The sequence below is a fragment of the Cervus elaphus genome, chromosome 5 (genome assembly GCF_910594005.1).
Source record: "Cervus elaphus chromosome 5, mCerEla1.1, whole genome shotgun sequence".
NCBI lineage: Eukaryota > Metazoa > Chordata > Mammalia > Artiodactyla > Cervidae > Cervus > Cervus elaphus.
In genome coordinates, this window is record NC_057819.1 from 102,712,089 (window position 1) to 102,732,847 (window position 20,759).

Here is a 20,759-nt window from a genome sequence, read left to right on the forward strand (position 1 = left end):
TTAACCCACCATGATGATGAATTAAAAAAAATAAAGGCAACATGAAAATTTAACAATCAGAGATCAGTGTAAGATTGGGAGCAAAATGACAGAATGAGCAGCTCAGGATTTCGCATGTGAGGGATTGTGGTCAACATGGAAAGCGCTGAAACACAGGCTTTTGGTGGAAGTCAGCGCCCCCTTAACAAGAGAGAACCAGCAGCCTGCCTGAGACCAGCTTCCCTGATGACCTAGCCCAGCTCTTCATTTTCTTTCATAATCAACTGTTACTTCATATTTTACAAGATAGATCCTAGTCAAAACCTCAATTTCCCTAGTTGCTCCTCTATTATCAAAATAGCCTCAAAACTACTGGGTCATTTCCAGACATAAGTTCATAGACGGTTTGCCCTGCATACCTCTCACTGGACAATCTTCCCTTACTATCGCTTTATCTAAATAGCCTGTGCGCCCAACTGCCAAAGATGTGGGCTTCCTCGATGGATAATTCTTTGGTATAAGATTAAGATGGATTTGCATAAAAGTGAGGAAAGGCTGTGTTGGACTTAATAGTTAACGACTTTAAAATAAATTAAATTCTTATCTCCTAACCTAACAGAATAAATTTCATGTATACTGAAGACTAAAATACCAAAATTGAAACCAGAAAAGAAGAGAAAAACCAATATTTGTGCCATCTGGGAATAGGAATGATCTGTTTGAGCAGATCTCAATCCTAAGCCCAGAGTCTGTGCCCTGGAATTGCTTTTTGAATTATAAATTAATAAATTGCCAAAGAGACAAAACAGAGAAGAAAATACACCTAAGTCTGACTGCGTTTGAATTTAAGATATTTGTGAGTCAAAAAATTAAAAGGCAAGGGCTTTTTTAAAAATGGATGTGTAATAGATGTGAGAGCAATTAACTCTATATGCAAAATTTTTTTTTTTAATTTTTAAAATTTTCTTGACCATGCTGCACAGTATGTGGGATCCTAGTTACCGGACCAGGGATCCATCCCATGCCCTCTGCATTGGAAGTGTGTAGTCTTAACCACTGGGCCACCAGGGAAGTCTCAAATACTTTTAAAGAATAAAAATAAGATAATCACCCCAACGAGGGAGAAATGAGAAAAAGAAACTATCAAACATAGTCAAACAGTTTCCACTGTGAAACATAGGGGAAATTTAAAAAATGAATAACATCAGTAGGAATCAATGAAATACAACCTTTTAACTTGGCAAAAACTACTCTCTACCACCAAAAAATAATACTTGTGATACACAAAGTGAGGGGAAATTGGCAATCAAAAGATGTATGAATCAGCACAACATTTCTGACAAGAAATTAAACCAAAATCTTAAGAATTACATTCCCTCTAACCCAGAAACTCTGATTCTAGAATTTTTCCTATGGAAAACAATGAAGACCTGCACAGAGTTGTGTAGAGATATAAAGTATTGTTTATAATACTACTGAGAAGGAAACAACTTAAATATCTAATAACAGGGAAATGGTAAAGCAAACAAACCACCATCCATTAGATTATGATGCTCTTCTATACGGCTGAATGCTAAGGGACCATTTACAACTGTCATGGAAGAGTTCATTATTGACTTTTAAAAATATCCACAGCATTTTGTCACTGAAAAGTCGTATCACAAAAGTTTGTTCAGCTTTTGTTTTTGGTGGACAAAATTAGACATTTTTTAGTTCATTTTTATTTTCTAGTTTTTCAACAATGGCATGTTAATTATATGCATACATGCTAAGTCACTTCAGTCATGTCCTACTCTTTGCGACCCTATGGACCATAGCCCTCCAGGCTCCTCTGTCCATGAGGCAAGAATACTGGAGTTGGTCGCCATGCCCTCCTCCAGGGGATCTTCCCAACCCGGGGACTGAACCCGCGTCTCTTACATCTCTTACCTCTCCTACATTGGCAGGAGGGTTGTCTACCACTAGTGCCACCTGGGAAACCTTGTTAATTATATAGGTTTTAAAAAATGTATTTATTTGGTTGCACCGGGTCTTAATTGTGGCATGCAAGATCTAGTTCCCCGACCAGGGATTGAACCTGGGTATCCTGCATTGTGAATGTGGAATCTTAGCCACTGGACCACCAGTAACAGCTGGAGTTGTCTTCAGGGGGGAGACAGCTATAGTCTCAGAGTCTTCCTGGAACTCAGGAAAGGGGCAAGGGGTGGGATGACTCTTCCACGGCATCTGAGCTTTAGCACACCTGAAGGAAGGTCTCAGAACGCCAAGGCATCAAGTAGCATCGCTGATACGTCTATTTTCCAGGCTGGTCATTTATTTATGATGTTCTTCGCAGAAGGCTCTCTGTATGCATCAGGAAAAGAAGCAGCAATGCATTTTTAACAAGCAAACAAAGGCAATGCTTCCTAGCAAGGGAGCTGACCTCTGTGATGACGGTAGACGTCTCTCAACCTAACAGGCAAACCAGCTTCACAGTGGAATTGTACAGCAAATGGCAAATCTATTAATCGTCCTTCTTTCCCCATTGGGGATATCAGAGGATGTTTGTTATTTTACTGTAATATTCATATGGCAGATTCCCGGGAGACCAATAAAGTCTGCTCAGTTGTCTTAGTAACTGATTTGAGTAGAATGTGCGTGTGACAAGATCAAGTGTGATGGATTGGGGAATAGAACGGCAGCTCAGGTCCAGTCGGTGAGGGCTGAGATGGTGGCTCTGTGGCCTTCTGTTGAGGTTCACCAGCCTGTGCCCTGACCGGTAGCCATGACCTGGGCAAGTTACCACTGTGTGCCTCAGTTTTCTCACCTACAAAATGGGAATAATATAATTATTATTATATTATTAATAATATAATAATATATAATAATTATTATATAATAATATAATGGTTTCCTAAGTCCTGTGTGTGTAGTTGCTCAATCATACCTGACTCTTAGCACCCTTTGGACTGTAGCCCACCAGGCTCCTCTGTCCATGGGATTCTCCAGGTAGGAATACTGGAGTGGGCCCTCCTCCAGGGGATCGTCCCAACCCAGGGATCGAAGCTGCCTCTCCTGTGTCTCCTGCACTGCAGGCAAATTTTTTATCTGCTGAGCCATCAGGGAAGCCCTAAAAGATTAGAGAGAATACTATATGCAAAGGACTTAGTCCCTTTACAAAGTCGTTTACATTTATGACATTGGCGTCCATCCATAGCTCCATGATCTTCCTCATCCTACAAATGCTTTTTTTGTTTTTATTTTTTGTTTTATTCCAGCCCCTGGCATCAAGAAGATCCCCTAGAGAAGGAAATGTCAACCCACTCCAGTATTCTTGCCTGGGAAATTTCACGGACAGAGGAACCGGGCAGGCGATAGTCCATGGGGTCGTAAAGAGTCAGACACAACTCAGTGACTAAAATAAAAAAAAAAGAGAACCTAGATCCCCCTGGAAACTCCATGCAGCTCTGCAATTGATGCTGCAGACAAATCTCTGCTTGCTTGTTCTAGCAAGAGAGAAGCAGAGGGTAGAGTTAAAGGGCACTGTGTTTGGATTCTTGAGATGTGAGCTTGAATCCGGGGCCAGCCACTTATATTCTGTGCCATCCTGGGCAACTCAGTGCTATCGATGAAACATGAATGACCTCATAGAGAATAATGTGAGGTTTCAGTGACATGATACTTGTCATAAGCACTGTAAGTGTAAGCGCCTGACACAACACACGGTAAATGATAGGGGAAAAGACGACTGTCTTTGCCCAATACAGTAAGACTCCATTTATCCTGGGAATTTTAACAATGCCATTGTGGTTTCTTGGGCCAGGCATGAGGCTTACTATGTCCTCCAGTCGGTATTGTAACTTAAAGAACAAATGTGCAGATTAAAAATGGACAATGGAATATTACTCAGCCATAAAGGAGAATGAAATTGAGTCATCTGTGGCAGTGTGGATGAACTCAGGGTCTGTCATACAGAGTAAAGTAAGCCAGAAAGAGAAAAACAAACATTCTATATTAACGCATATATGTGGAGTCTAGAAAAATGGTGCAGGGGACCCTATTTTCAGGGCAGGAATAGAGTCAGAGATGTAGGGAGTGGACATGTGGACATGGGGGTGGCGAGGGGAGGCTGGGATGAGTTGGAGAGTGGGATTGACTGTATACACCACCATGTGTGAAATAGGCAGCTAGTGGGAAGCTGCTATATCACTCAGGGAGCCCAGCTCTGTGCTCTGTGACGACCTAGTGGGGTGGGGGGAGGGACTGGGAGGGAGGCTCAAGGGGTAGGGGATATATGCATATCTGTAGCCGATTCACACTGTCATATGGCCTAAACTAACACAACACTGTAAAGCAATTATACCTTTTTTTTAAATTAAAAAAAAAATTAAGATACAGACCCAGATCACACACAAAAAAATGGCACTTCTTCAAGGGAAATACAGCTCCATGTCAGGCGCACTCACAGTTCGTAGTAGTTACAGGATGCAGATCCTCCAGTGACCTACTTTTTCTTCGGGATATTTTGGGGTTTCCCCACAGACTACAGGCCCTCTATATATCAATCATCCCTCTGTTCTGGTTATTTCAGCTGGAGTCACCTTTTGCAATACTGAGCTGCTGTGTGTCACCCAGCGTGCCTAGATCAAGCTCAGGAAACTGTAGGAGGGGATGCCTACAGCTGGGGGTGAGAAGAATCTGGAATTTGTCATTCAGTCTCCTAGCAATCATAGCCACCCCCCGTCCCCGCCACCCCCCCCAGCTTAGGAAGCCCACCTGATGGGCCAGCTTGGCCCAGTATCAGAGGCCAAGACCATCCCACTCTCCCCTAGAGCCACCGCATCACACACCTGGAACTGATACCCTATCCCGCTCCAGGTAACCCCATGGCATCCAGGGTTGACTTCCCGTGGGTATGATTCAAATAGCTCTGGGGGATGCACTCCAGTCTTTATTACCAGGTGGACCATCAGTCCGCTGGAGTCGAGAGGCTGGTACATACTCCTTTTCATGGTGATGTGACCATAACTGCTAGCAGAGCACACCACTTAGGTGTCCCCAGGCCTGGATGAAATGGAGTTCTCCTGGAAAAACAGATCCCAGCAGGTGTCAGGCAGCTCTCCCACGGAGCCCCACGCTTGTCTTTTTAAGTGAATCTGGCAGAAGACACATTGTTTTCCTGGGTGGCATGACAACCCATGTTTTCAGGCAGCAATGAAAATGACAATTGTTGCCAGACGTGGGGAAGCAGAGCAGGGGAGGAGCTGATGTGAAGCCAGACTCTCAGGGGTGGGACTCCCCGGAGGGGACCCCGAATCAAAGCCTCTGAAGAGGAGGAGAGAATGACACAGGGATGGATGGCCTCGCGGTGTCATTGGCAACCAACCAGCTGTCTTGGGAGGAATTCTACCTTCGGACACCGTGACTCACAGGCCTGCCTCTCTGCATCGACCTTATCATGCCACCAAGATGATGAGCACTGTGCTGGGGTGCTTCAGAATGGCAGATAATCCTCAAGAAGAAGCGTGAAATGTGGGCTGGATCTGAGGTGGGGAGGCAAGGGTGCCTTATTCCTCCACACACACTCATATTCAGACACGTACAAAATATTACAACCCACACGCTTGGCTACGGGCCCAGAAAATCTGCCACTCCGAGCTGAAGAAGAGAGAAAGGAGGACAGGCGATCGAATCTCATCGCCAAGGCCTCTTGCCCATTCTCTGCCACTTCAACAGAGGATTCACTGACACTTCCATTCATCATCCTACGAATTGTACAAGTGCCCCCCGGGGATCCAGCCCGGGGGAGGACTGTTTTAAAGTAAACACAAAAGAGGTACAATCCTTCTCCACCTCCAGCAAGGTTCCGTGTATTCACAGCCGCGTAGAAGTGCCCTACCTGCAGAAGTATTTAATCGTCTTGGAAAGAGGGAAAGGATGCAATAGAGAAGTAAAAAAGCAAAACGATGTGTGATTAGGCACCAAAAGCAAGTGGGTGTGATTAGAAAGGCTTCTGCAATGGGGGACCTGAGGACAACTTTATGGAGATGAAACTGGAGTTTTATCATCAAGGGTTGGAAGGGTTTGGAGGAAGAGAGGAGGGAAAGAGTGATCTGGGTGGAAGACATTTCTGTGGGGTTTTTTTGTGTGTTTTATTTTTTGTTTGTTTTTATGTGGACCATTTTTAAAGTCTTTGTTGAATTTGTTACAATATTGCTTCTTCTTCTTCTTTTTTTTTTTTAATGGTTTGCTTTTCTGGCTGTGAGGCACCTGGGAATCTTAGCTCCAGGACCAGGTAGTGAACTTGTACTCCCTGCAATGGAAGGCGAAACCTTAACCACTGGACTGCCAGGGAAGTCCCAGGTAGAAGATGCTTTTAAGAAAAGCACCGATGTGGGTTGGGAATAGTGGAGAGGAAACCAGTCAATAGAATACACTGGTTTGTTGGGTGAGATGTAATAGGCCTAAATCATGGGCAGCTTTGAAAATGCAGTGACATCTCCCGCGTTTTTCAAAATGTGGTCCAAATTCCAGCTGCAGACGCAGGATGCTTTCAAAAAAGCTAATTCCTTGGGCCTGTCTCAGGTCACCTAACTCATAACTTATGGGATGAGAGAAGGGCTCAATTTTTTTTAATGGATTCCAGATCACTCTTAGGGATAGTAGTTCAAAGGTCTTTGCTGTTAGGCATCTAAGCTTTAGTCTATTGGTAGTTTGTAATACTTAGAGGCTAAAGGCCAGGGTGAAATTGGCATTGAAGAAAGACTAGTCTACTTGGCCATAATAAAGAATGGAATTTTGCCATTTGCTGCAATGTGGATGGACTAGGAGGGCATTATGCTAAGTGAAATAAGTCAGAGAAAGATAAATACTGTATGATACTGCTTATATGTGGTATCCAAAAAATAAAACAAACTAGTGAATAGAACATAACAGAAGCACAGTCATGGATACAGAGAGCTTAGTGCTTACCAGTGGGGAGGTGGGGAGGGGCAAGATAGGGGTGGGGGAGTGGGAGATACAAACCATTGGGTATAATATAGACTCAAGGATACATTATACAACACAGGGGAATAGAGCCAATATTTTGTAATAATTGTAAATGGAAAGTAACCTTTAAAAATTGTATAAAACTCATTTAAAGAAGAGCAAATATCGTATATTAACACACACATATGGAATTCAGAAAGATGGTGCTGATGAGCCTGGGGCTTCTCTGGTGGCTCAGTGGTAAAGAATCTGCTTGCAATGCAGCAGATTTGGGTTCGGTCCCTGAGTCAGGAAGATCTCCTGGAGAAGGAAATGGCAACCCACTCCAGTATTCTTGCCTGGGAAGTCCCATGGACAGAGGAGACTGGTTGGCTACAGTCCATGTGATCACAAGAGTCACACAGGACTTAGCAACTAAACCACCACCATCACTGATGAATTCTATTTGCAGGCCAGCAATGGAGATGCAGACCTAGAGAATGGACTTGTGGACACAGTGGGGGAAGGAGAGGGTGGGATGAACTGGGAGAGCAGCACGGAAACATATACATTACTGTACATAAAATAGATAACCAGTGGGAATTTGCTGTATGATGCAAGGAGTTCAAATCTGGTGCTCTGTGACAACCTAGAGGGGTGGGAAAGGGTGGGAGGTAGGAAAGAAATTCAAGATGGAGGGGACATATGTACACCTATGGCTGATTTATGACAGAAACCAACACAATAGTATAAAGCAATTATCTTCCAATTAAAAATAAACAAACAAAAAAAGACTATTCTAGCAGTAGTGCACAAGGTGAATCCATGGGGGCAAAGACCGGAGGCAGGGAGGAAATCCCACCCAGGGTGTGGTGATGAGACCTGAGATATGAGGGTCTATAACCAATATGCATATTATCTCTTTGTTTTGTATTCTCAGAAATGCACTGATCATGTCACTTGGGTACTATTTGTACCCTGCAACCTTCCTGTGACTCACTAAACAGAAATTACTTTTGCTACATCTCTCATTGAATTCATACCAGGAATGTCCAACACCAAGCAAATCACTCTTGTCTTTCACCTTCTTCCCCTTCCAACCGTGCATATAAGCAAGCACACAGGCACAGAACTGCACGCACACACGTGTAAGCACACAGTTGAATTGCTCCCCAGAGAAGACTAGCCACCTTCCTTAGCAGCTAAACCAGACACCAATGGGGGGAAACTCATTCTGCTGGCTCTAGAAACTTCCACGGCTGCAGAGGCCAGGCGGCTGCAGAATCTTCTGATTCTAAGCGACCTCTTCACCATGGATGGTCCACATCAATGCTCTCAGTGGGCAAAGGGCTCTGCCTGCTTCTCAGCTTCCTCCAAGCAGCCTTGGAGCTCTGATGGAGATTGTTTTGTCCCTTTGTGGTCTTGTCAGCATATCGATCTGTGAGTCCTAAGCACTAATTAATTGTTATGTTATCCAGCTCGATCCATCAGGAGGCGGATGGCCCTGACTGGGCACTGTGCCAAGGCCCAGGACTCCCTCAGGAGGAGGGGCAGGGGAGACCAGTAATTGAGGGAGTGGAGATGTGATCTGTGGATAAGTCCAAGGGGAGACAGGACGCCTGTTCCAACAGACTGTATATGCATCGCCGTGGAGAGGCGCTCCAGGCTGATTCTTGGAATCGTTAGCCTTCCTACTCTCAATTCTTAAGGAAATCAACCCAAAACAGTCATTAGAAGGACTGATGCTGAAGCTGAAGCTCCAATACTCTGGCCACCTGATGCAAAGACCTGACTCATTGGAAAAGGCCCTGATGCTGGGAAAGATGGAGGGCAGGAGGAGAAATGGGCAGCAGAGGAGGAGGTGGTTGGATGGCATCACTGACTCAATGAATATGAGTTTGAGCAAGCTCCGGGAGATGGTGAAGGACAGGGGAGCCTGGTGTGCTGCAGTCCATGGGGTTGCAAAGAGTTGAACATGACTTATCGACTGAACAACAACTCTTTGTACGTCACGAATTCTGCCTTTGGCCCTTCCATATTAACACCGAGCTGCCCACACACCCCACAACTCCATATTATCTAAAGCAACATCTGCCCACCTCCCCCTACCCCTGCCCTCCACCATCTTCAAGATGTAGTCGTAATAGAGTCACAATGAGTGAGTGCATCTGTGTTGGACAGTTTTTCCATTTGACCCCCCGACACACACAAATAATATACAGATTTAACAAAATTCTTTTTTTTCCATTTATTTTTATTAGTTGGAGGCTAATTACTTTACAATATTGTAGTGGTTTTTGCCATACATTGACATGAATCAGCCATGGATTTACATGTATTCCCCATCCCTATCCCCCCTCCCTCCTCCCTCTCCATCCCATCCCTCTGGGTCTTCCCAGTGCACCAGCCCTGAGCACTTGTCTCATGCATCCAACCTGGGCTGGTGATCTGTTTCACCCTTGATAGTATACTTGTTTCAATGCTGTTCTCTCTGAACATCCCACCCTCACCTTCTCCCACAGAGTCTAAAAGTCTGTTCTGTATATCTGTGTCTCTTTCTGTTTTGCATATAGGGTTATTGTTACCATCTTTTTAAATTCTTATCAATATCTCCACGAGATTTTTTTTAAGATATAGGCAATATTATCCTAAAATGTATACAGAAAGGCAAAAAAAAAAAAAAAAACACCCTAGAATAGTTAAAATACCTTTTAAAAGGAGAAATAGGACTTCTCTGGTGGTATGATAGATAAGAATCCACCTGCCAATGCAGGGGACATGGGTTCAATCCCTGGACTGGGAAGATTTCACACTATGTGGGACAGCTAAGCCCGTGCACCATACCTACCAAGTCCGCGCTCTATGACCTCTATAGAGCCCGTGATCCACAGCCCCTGAGCCGCATGCTGCAGCTATGGAAGCCTGTGCTCTGCAACAAGAGAAGCCACTGGGATGAGAAGCCTGGTCACTGCAACCAGAGAGCGCACAGAGCAGAGAATACCCAGCACAGACAAAAATAAAGTAAGTAAATAAAAATTTTAGAAAAGGAAAAATAAAGTGGAAGCGATCAGTCTACTCAACTTCAAGAAATCTCATGTAGCCACAGTAATCAAGACTGTCTGGTATTGGCAGAGGAACGGACATGTAGCTCAATGGAACAGAAGAGAAAACCCAGAAGTAGGCCCACACAAATATGTCCAGCTGATTTTTTGACAAATGTACAAAAGCAATTATATGGAGGAAAGGAGTATTTTCAAATACAGTGCTGAAGCAATTGGACATTGGATCAGCAAGCGAAAAAACAAACAACAAAAACCCCTCAACCTGAGTCTCATACCTTTTACAGAAATTAATGCCAAATGGTTCATGGACTTAAATGTAAACATAAAACTATAAAACATCTAGAAAGAAAGGAGAAAAATCTTCTGACTAGGGCTAGAAAATGGCACTAAAAGCACAATCCATCAAAGAAAAAAATTGACAAATTAGACTTCATCAAAATGTAAAGTTTTGTTCTGCAAAAGACCCAGTTAAAGGGATGACAAGATAGGCTTCAGTCAGGGAGAAAATATTTACAAACTATATATCCTACAGATAACTATCATCTGGCATATAAAAAGAATTCTCAAAATTTAACAGGAAAAATGTAAACAATCTGATTAGAAAGTAAGCAAAAGTAATCAAGAGAAGTTTCATTGAAGAAGATAAACAAATGAAAAACAAGCACATGAAAAGATGTTTAACATCATTCGTCATTAGGGAAATGCAAATTAAAGCTACAATGAGAGATCACTCCATAACTATCATGGTTAAGAATGGCTAAAATAGAAAATAGTGACAATACCAAATGCTGGCAAGGATGTAGAGAAACTGGATCACTCATTCACTGCTGGTGGAATGTCAAATGTTACAGCCACTCTGGAAAACAGTTTGGCAGGTTTTTAAAAACAAACAAACCATGCAGTTACTATAAACAATTCAACAACTGCACTTCTAAGCATTTATCGCAGATAAGAGAAGACCTGGACACAAAGTCCTTTAGGTGAATGTTTGTAGCAGCTCTATTCATAATCTCAGAAAACGGAAAAGAATCCAGATGTCCTTCAACAGTTGAACAGTTGGTACTGTGGTACATCCACACCATGGAATATTTACTACTGAGAAATAAAAAGGAATGAAGTATTGATGCATTCCTGAATGTGTCTCCAGAGAATTCAGTTCAGTTGCTCAGTCGTGTCTGACTCTGCAACCCCATGAACCACAGCATGCCAGGCCTCCCTGTCCATTACCAACTCCCGGAGTTCACCCAAACCCATGTCCATTGAGTTGGTGATGCCATCCAACCATCTCATCCTCTGTCGTCACCCTCTCCTGCCCTCAATCTTTCCCAGCATCAGGGTCTTTTCAAATGAGTCAGCTCTTCGCATCAGGTGGCCAAAGTATTGGAGTTTCAGCTTCAGCATCAGTCCTTCCAATGAATATTCAGGACTGATTTCCTTTAGGATGGACTGGTTGGATCTCCTTGCAGTCCAAGGGACTCTCATGAGTCTTCTCCAACACCACAGTTCAAAAGCATCAATTTTCGGCACTCAGCTTTCTTTATAGTCCAACTTTCCCATCCATACATGACCAGTGGAAAAACCATAGCCTTGACTAGATGGACCTTTGTTGGCAAAGTAATGTCTCTGCTTTTTAATATGCTGTCTAGATTGGTCATAACTTTCCTTCCAAGGAGTAAGCATCTTGACAAAAAAAAAAATCCAGTCTCGAAGATTACATACTGTATGAATCCATTCATAGCAGTCTTGAAATGACAAAATCAGAAATGATGGATAGGTTAATGGTTGCCAAACTTTCCTGGTGCCTCAGAGAATAAAGAGTCTGCCTGCAATGCGGGAAACCCAGGTTTGATATCTGGGTTGGGAAGAACCCCTGGAGAAGGGCATGGCAACCCACTCCAGTATTCTTGCCTGGAGAATCCCCAAGGACAGAGGAGCCTGGTGGGCTATGGTCCATGAGGGTCACAAAGAGTCATATATGACTGAGTGACTTCAATTTCACTTCAGTGGTTGCCAGGGGCTAGTGAGGGGGTGGATGCAGGAAGGAAGTGAATGTGGCAACATGAGGAATTTACCTAATGATGGAAACCTTCTCTATCTTGAGTGTATCCATGTCAATATTTTGATAGAGTACTATATTTTTGCAAAATGTTACCACTGGGGAAACTGGCTAAACAATATACAAAACATCTGTATTGTTTGTGAATTAACAATGATCGTAAGTTTTAAATTTTTTAGTTTATTTGTTTATCTGGTGGCATTGGGTTTTAGTTCATGGCATGTGAACTCTTAGTTATGGCATGTGGGATCTAGTTCCCTGACCAGGGATCGAACCCAGACCCCCTGCACTGGGAGCTTGGAGTCTTAGCCACTAGGCCACCAGGGATGTCCCTTAAATTTTAATTTTAGAAAACAATACAGTAAAAGCAACATTTATTTTGCTTATAAATCTCCGATTTGGGCAGGTCTCTGTGGGTATAGCTCGGCTCTGAGCCACTTGTGTTAACCTGGACACCTACAAGGCTGGGGGCTAGAATCATCTGAAGTTTTCCTCACTCACACATCTGAAAGTTGATGCTGGTTATTGATGGAAAACTCAGGCCAGCCCCTGAAGTCAGACTTTGCATATGGTCTGGACTTCCTTATAATACAGTGGCTGGGATTGAAATGTGAGTGTTGAAAGAGTGAGCCAGGTGAAAGCCTTATCATCTTTTGCAGCCTAGCTGTGGGAGGCATGCAGTGTTATTTCAGCTGCACCATGCTCATTGAGGAAGTCAGGAGCACCCTCCAGTTTCAAGAAAAAGAGAATATATTCTATCCAGTGGGGGAATGGGAAGGTTTCAGGAGAGCATGTGGGACTAGAAATATAATGTCACCATTTTTTTTTTATAAAATATGATGTGGCACCATCTCTAAAGACTGACCTTCTCTCTTCCAAATCGACAAGACTGGCCAGAGCTACCTAGCTTACAAGTCATGTCCAGCCATGCAGAGAGACCAAATCTCTCTTTTATTGGTTCCTAATTTCTGGAGAAGGAGCTCCAATGGGCCCAAGTGAGTCAAGTATTCATACCTAGCCAAATGAACCATGACCTAGAGTTTGAGCCGTGTGGAGGGCAGTCATATCATACACATGCATGTATAATAGGGAGATAAGGACACGACAGTAGAAAGAAGGACAACTTTTCTGAGCCAGGAGGACTCACGTTTAACCATCAAGTCAACCCAGAACACACCAAAGCACTTAGGTAAATTTTCTTAAAATTATGCTCTTGTCAAGAGACAAGGATAAAATAACATGACACAGAAAGGTTAGATACAAAAGGATAGGCAAAGTTTATCAGACAAATGCAAACAAAGAGAAAGCTGGGTTGGCAATATAAATATCAGATCAAGCGGACTCACAGGCAAAAAAATTTAAAAAGGCATTAAATAGGACAGAAAGGGTTCTTTAATGTTGATAAAGGGTACAAGCCACAAAGAAGACATAAGTACCATGAGGTTTTTTGTGCTAAACAAGATAACTGTGAAATATGTAAAACCAGGACTATAACAGATACAGACAGAAAATGACAGGAACTCAACAACAGTGGGAGCTTCCCTGGTATCTCAGTTGGTATAGAATCTGCCTGCAATGCAGGAGACACCTGTTCAATTTCTGGGTTGGGAAGACCCGCTGGAGAAGGGATAGGCTACCCGCTCCAGTATTCTTGGGCTTCCCTTGTGGCTCAGCTGGTAAAGAATCCTCCTGCAATGCGGGAGACCTGGGTTTGATCCCTGGGTTGGGAAGATCCCCTGGAGAAGGGAAAGGCTGCCGACCTCAGTATTCTGGCCTGGAGAATTTCATGGACTGTATAGTCCATGGGGTCACAAAGAGTCGGACACGACTGAGCGACTTTCACTTTCACTTTCAACAATAGTGGGAGAGTGGAGATACCACCCTCAGTCTTTGACATATTAAATAGGCAAAGAATGAGTTAGGGTAGAGAAGAGCTGAATAATACATTTCATGTGTCTGATTTAATAGATATGTGTCAATTTTATACTCTGTGAGAAGAAAATAATACCTTTTCTTAAAGAATTCATGAAACATTCACAAAAATTGATCAAATATTGGCCCAGAAAGGAAACCTAAGTCAAGTCTCCAAGGCAAAAATTGTACAGGCTCTGTTCTCTGACCGCAATACAATAAAACAGAAAATTAATGGCAAAAGTTCAAACTGACAAACCCAAACACTTTGAAATTTAACAACTCTGCTACAGAAATCTTGGGTCAGAGAGAAAAATCAAAGCTGTAATTACAGATCATTTAGGGCTTAACAGCAATAAGAACATTGCATATCAGTACGCATGGGATTGTGCCAGAGACAAATTCAGAGCTGGAGACCCGATATTGTTGATAGAAAAGAGTAAAAATAAACAGATGAAAGATTCAAGCTCCAAAATTAGAAAAGAATAACAAACCAAACCAAAGAAAATTAGGAGGCAGGAGTGAACAGATCCAAAAGCATAAAATAAGGATATGAAGGGATAAAAAGCTCTGATATAGAGGTAGTTATTTGAAAAAGAAGAATGATGGGAATAAATTGATGATCCAAAAAATATTAAGACAGGATGTTAAGGCTGAGAAAAGAAATATAGTTTCCTGTATAGAGGTCTTTTGAGGGTAAGTTACACTTCTAAGCTAATAAAGTTTCAAATGTTCGATGGATTTATAAAAAATGGAAATTACAAACTGAAATTAGAATTAGAAAATATGAATGAATCAATATGTAAGGAAAATGTTGCCAAGTCTGAGAGGCAGAATACATAAGGACGTGGGCTCTAGTGCCAGCCTGCCTGGACTTGAATCCCAGCTTCACCTGTTGGGCAAGTTATTCAACCTCTCCAAACCTCAGTTTCCTTAACACTAAATTGATGATGATAACAACATCTATCTCTCAAAGTTGTTGTTGTGCAGTCAGTAAAATAACAAGCCAATTCCCTACCACTGTGCAAAGCAGACTCCCCAAAAGATAGCAGGCATTTTTCTTATTGCACTCTTTCAAACTTTCAAAGAACACATCTTTCATATGCTCTATTAATAGTTCCAAGGCATACAGAAAGATGAACAAGTGCACTTGATTTTACAGAATCATTATCTTGATACAAAAAGCCCTGCTATGTTCGCACAAAAGTGCAAATTTTCTTTATGAATACATAGGAATTAAATAAGATATATATAAATGGGATCCAATGTTGTAATGAAAGAATGAGACACAAAAATGAAATAATGTATTTCCTAGGAATAGACGAATAGTTCAATAGGAAGCAATCTATTAACCCACTTCATCACATCACAAGGCAATTGGCAGTGTGTTGACCAAGAAATGCTGTTTTTAATTATTTGCCTAAAGAAGTAAGTCATGGACAAAGAGTTGTGTTCAAGGTTGTTTGGTGTAAATTTATTGAACTTTAAATAATCTAAATACACATTAATAGGGGAATGTTTATATATATATATATGTATATAAACATTATGTTTAAGTCATATGTAGAAATATACTATAGGTTATTCTATAGAAAAGGCTATTGTGAAACCATATAAAATATTTCAAAGACTATTTGAAAAAATGAAAATATATTCAAAATATGTTGTCCATTAAGTATAAAAGAAACTGATTAAAAATAGAAAATGCTTATTTACATATGTGGAAACTACACATACTTATCTTTGTGTATATATATATGTACATATACATGTATGCATGAACATTTACATTGTTTCTTTTGTTACTGTAAAAATGCTACAGGGAATAATAATCTTATGCATTTGTTATCTAATAAAACTGTAATGATCAAATCACCATATTTTTCTCTATTTTAAGCACCATAATCTGATTCTCACTTGTACAAATGAAAAATGCAAATTGCTATTCATTGCAATTTAAGTTTGCGTGTGTATATGTGTATATGTAAACATACACATAGTAATTTACTAGGGGAGGGAAACAAAAGAAAAGATAACAAAATATCATAATGGCTATTTTACGATGGTTTAATTTTCTACCTCTATAAATGTTTTTGCTTAATTTCAGTATGTGAAAAAAAATCAAGTGTTAGCAAAGTATCTGAAGTGAGATTCAAACAAAAGGAAAAGCCCTGCACTTGTAAACAAACTATCTAAACTCAAGACATTTATCCTGTTTGTAAACTCATGTGTAAAAAAAAAAGATAACTACTCTAAATAAGATATTTAGGGTTTTTTTACAGTGTCTGGAAATCAGCAAGTCAATAATATATCAATATTGATATATTGCAATGAAAATCATTGCAAAGATTAGCTTTTAAAGGTATGTGAAAGTGTTTAGCACAGAGCCTGGGGCATAACTGGGTACCAGGAATTATTTAATGAACCTGAATCATCTCCCTTTCCTAGAAACACCTAGATTCTGAAATAGAAGATTAGAAGTGCTTCTCTCTGGGACTTCCCTGGTGATTCAGAGGTTAGGATGCCATGCTTCCAATGCAGGGGGTGCAGGTTCAATCCCCAGTCAGGGAACTAAGATCCCACATGCTGTTCAATGAGGCCAAAACTTTTTTTTTTTCTCAAGTGAGAAAAAAAGAAGTATTTCTCTCTGCCACTCTCCACCATTTAATCTGAGTTCTCTCATTACTTGCAACTGCTTTATTTAATGCTGCCATATTGTTTAAAAACAAAGACATAAATGACAATAACAAAAAACAGTGAAGCTGGTTTTCTCCTTGCCTCCAGAGGACAAGCAGAACACACTACCCTTTATCTCTCTTCCTGGATTCTCTCTTCTTGCTTAAAATCCAGATCCAGGGTAGGATTGGTTCAGTGTCTGTTAAATACTTTTACCTTGGAAATAACTTAATATTCTGCTTTGAGAAGGTATAGGGTCTTCATGTGAGAAATGGTGGTTTCCTGCCCAAAACTATACTCCACTGGATAGAGTCCTTAAAGACTTTGCTCTGAACCAAAGGAATGATATAAATAATTCCATTGGTATGGGAAATTTTGTCTGGTGGTAGTACATAGGAATATTTCTTGGAAATAGCTAGAGACTAGAACTAAGAGAAATCTGGAAAAAAGCTATTCTGTGGGCCTGGATTTAGGAGGTTGCCATATAAGGAGAATTTGGGCATTCACTGGATGGATATGGAAGATGAAGGGAGGGAAATCGTGAATGAAAACTGAAGTTTTGCTTTCCAAGCCCATGGAACATTAGTACCATGGACAGGGCTTGAGCATCAGAGAATAAAATGATGAGCTCACTTTAGGACGCAATGGTTTGGGTTAAGAGTAGGAATTTCACGGTGACAGACATAAGCAGCTTAAAATCTAACCCCACAGACCAGAGAGATCTCAGGTCAGAGGTGTAGACTTGAAACCTCTCAATTTGGGTAAGAAGATAGACCCCAAGTCTTCGTGAAGACACCCAGCCTCATGACATACTAGCATTTAGAGAATTAAAGAGAAAAGGGGATCTAGCGAAAGAGCTTAAGGATGAGTAGCAAGAGGGTATAATGCCAAAGTTAGGAAAGATGATTTCACCCAGGAAATGGAAGCAAATCTAGACCTAAGAGGAAGGCAGGGCTGTCACCCATGGTTTGGATAAACTAAAGCTAAGAACTCACGCCTCCTCCTTCCTTTGCTTTGGTTGAAATAAGATGCACATACCAACAAAAAGCAAACATACAATGTTGAACTGGAGCAATAATATAATATTGAACTGTGCTTTGGTGGTAAGCCAAATCTTCCTTCCATTTTAGAAGCCTTGAACTCCTGACTTTAGCAACTATGACTCTATTCATTGTATGGCTTGTTCAATCAATGTGAACTTTTGCATTAATTAAAACCAATGCTTTTGAAACAGCGGGCTGTGTCACTTATAGGCAGGACAGAGACCAGGATCCAGAACTCTGGATCCCAGGCAGTAGGTGGTTCATGTCAGCTTACTGCCTCTCAGGACACACCCAGATACTTGTGTATAAAGACCCAGGACAAATCAAAGCTCTATAAGATGCAAGCACCTTACAGTAGGGCATCCTTTTCCTGAATAACCACTCCTGAACACCCTCCCCCCACCCCCAAAAGATCTACTTTCTCTGCTCAGTTCTCTATCTCATGTATGTATATTTTCCAGATGTCCCCTAGTCTCCATTCTTCTCCTCCTCCACCCCAACAAAGCTTCTGATGCTGGTCAGCCAGATCCACAGGTGTAGGTGGGTCGCCATGGTGACAGAGGAAGCCTAATGCAGAAAAAGAGAAACAGAAGCATCAGAGGAAGGGGCCTGCCTTGTTTCTAGGGTATGCAAAGGCCTGAGCTTCTTGGAAGTGCTTCCTTTGACTCAGAGAAGCACAGCAGAGGTCAACAGAGGTGCTGCTGTGTTGAAGAGACTACGGAATTCCTGAACTCTTCTTTAAAAAAATTTTTTTCTGTGATTTTCAGGTGATCATCAATATAACCATCCGATTTTAAGCAGCGCTACCCAGACCCCTACACATGGTGAGAGATGATTGAGAGTGTTCTGCATTCCATCCTCATCCCAAGTGGCTCCATCCTAGCTACTGATGCCGATTATGGCATCAAGCATGGTCACTGGCTCACTGAAGCTAAGGCGGTGTAAGGAGCCGGGTACCTGCCCTCCTCTAGGGCCACAATGACTCACTCTCACTTTTAGATCATTGGCCGCCCTGCCCAGTGTCTGTCTCTGATATCAAAGTGATCTTCTGCCATGAAAGGGGAAGACAAAGCCCCTTTCTTAACCCATTTCACTTACAATCTTGATCACTTCTTGCAGCCATAAATTCCATGTGTCCACAGCAAGGAGTGATCAATCTTCTTTGCCCAGGGCTACTTGTGGTGCCATATTAAGAGTGACATGAGATGTGGAAAACTCTACCGATCCTCCCCCAAACTAATTAAGATTGGATAAAACTCAAAACCAAACTGGATGACTTGAGCTTTAGCTCTCAACAGAGGAAGAACCTGAAAGCTGCAGAGCATGAGTGTGTCAGTAAAGTGCCAAAGAGTCACAAAACCATGTTTCCCTCTTACGTGTTAAATCCTCCCATCACATCACAACTTATCATTTGGAACTGCAGTGAAAAGCTATTTTTGGTACATGCTCAAAACTTGATAGAACACAAGACAGCCATGTAAATTATGAGCTATCAGTCATTCTCCTGTCTTTGCCATTAAATAATGAAAACATCATTAAATTTTAGCGAGAGAGAAACTCAAAACAAAGATAAATTCTGCAGCTCACCTGGCAGAGAGATCTACACCTCTCATGTCAGACTATGCTCTGTTTCTGCACTAGAATTCGGAGAAAAAAAGTGAACTATCTTGAGGTCCCCCTCCAGTGCTAAGCTCCTAATGAAAATATGGGATGAAAGCAACAGTTTAATAAGGTGTTTCAAGTTGCAGGGTCTAGGAAAAAGTAGAACTGGGGAAATCAGACTGATCAGCTAAAAGCAGCTGGTACCACCAGTGATGTTGACAGTAGGAATACGAAGAAGGGTTCAGATAAGAAATATTTGGGAGAAAGAATTGGGAAGTCTTAGTTACTAACTGAATATGACTGATAAGAGTCAATTATGAGTGAAATGGAGAGTCATGATCAATTAGAAGAATGAAAGGTCTTATGAAAGCAATCTAAGAAATCAGGAAAGCAGCCAGTGTTGCTGGTGGGATGGAGTTGCTGTTGGTGAGTCTGGATCTGGACATCGAGAGCTGGATATGACTACAGGATCTGCAAGGAAAATCATTCAATAAGGCAGTTAGAAATATAGACATGAAGTCTGGAGGGAGATAACAGCCGAAGATGTAAGTTATGCTTTGGAAGCAGCAACAGAAGTCTTGGGAGTAGGGGCAATCTGTGCAAGAAGGCTGAAAGAGAAAAGCAGAAGGCAGAAGCAGAAAGCCTGGGGGACGCCCGTGGTGATGAAGCAGCAGCAGGAAGAGGATCCAGAAAAGGCAAGCGAGGATGTCTGCTTGCTCAGTATCATTCTGAAAGACTAACTCTGAGTTGATATTCCCCAGAAGAAGCCGACACAAGTACAGCCTCCTGAATACAAATGGAGGAACCAATCTTTTTTTTTTTTTGCCTTTATTTAATTTACTTTTGCCTTTTCATACTGTTCATGGGGTTCTCAAGGACAGAATGACTGCTGAAGTGGTTTGCCATTCCCTTCTCCGGTGAACCACAGTTTGTCAGTCAGAACTCTCCACCATAATCCATCCATCCTGAGTGGCCCTGCATGGCAGGGCTCATGGTTTTATTGAGTTACTCAAAGCTGTGATCCATGTGAATTTTTATTTATTTATTTATTTATTGCTTTTTAATTGGAGGATAATCTATATAGTGTTGTGTTGGTTTCTGCCATACAACAATGAGAATCAGACATAGTTTTATATATATATATATATTTATGCCTTAATTATATATATCTCCCTCTTGATATTAACACATCTATACGGAATATAGAAAAACAGTATTGATGAACCCATTTTCAGGGAAGGAATGGAGATGCAGATGTAGAGAATGAACTTAAGGAGGGACCTTTCTTTCCTCTTCCTCTTCCTGTCTTCTTTTGCCACCTGATGCGAGAAGATTGAGGATAGAAGAGACCCAGTACCTGCACTTGAACAGCTTGCAGCTCAGTGGAAGCAGGGTTTTCTCTTCATTCCTTCCTTGGATGTTTCACTTTTCCCAGGAGCTGGCAGAGTGACTCTCAAGAGAGGAGGCGGCCTGTGTCTACTT

General features: G+C 41.7%; 1 protein-coding gene across 3 annotated transcripts in view; it reads left to right on the forward strand.

Moving 5' to 3' along the window:
• The window catches only part of SHISA6 (shisa family member 6), a 254,345-nt gene that overhangs the window by 227,673 nt on the left and 5,913 nt on the right, over positions 1-20,759 (forward strand). Inside the window, exon 3 of one of the 3 annotated variants that reach the window (XM_043903867.1) lies at positions 18,443-18,499. The exons of the other annotated variants lie outside the window; for them this stretch is intronic. Within the exon in view, the coding sequence (XP_043759802.1) occupies positions 18,443-18,499 (57 nt within the window). The remainder of the gene's footprint in view (positions 1-18,442; positions 18,500-20,759) is intronic. 3 annotated transcript variants of the gene reach the window in all.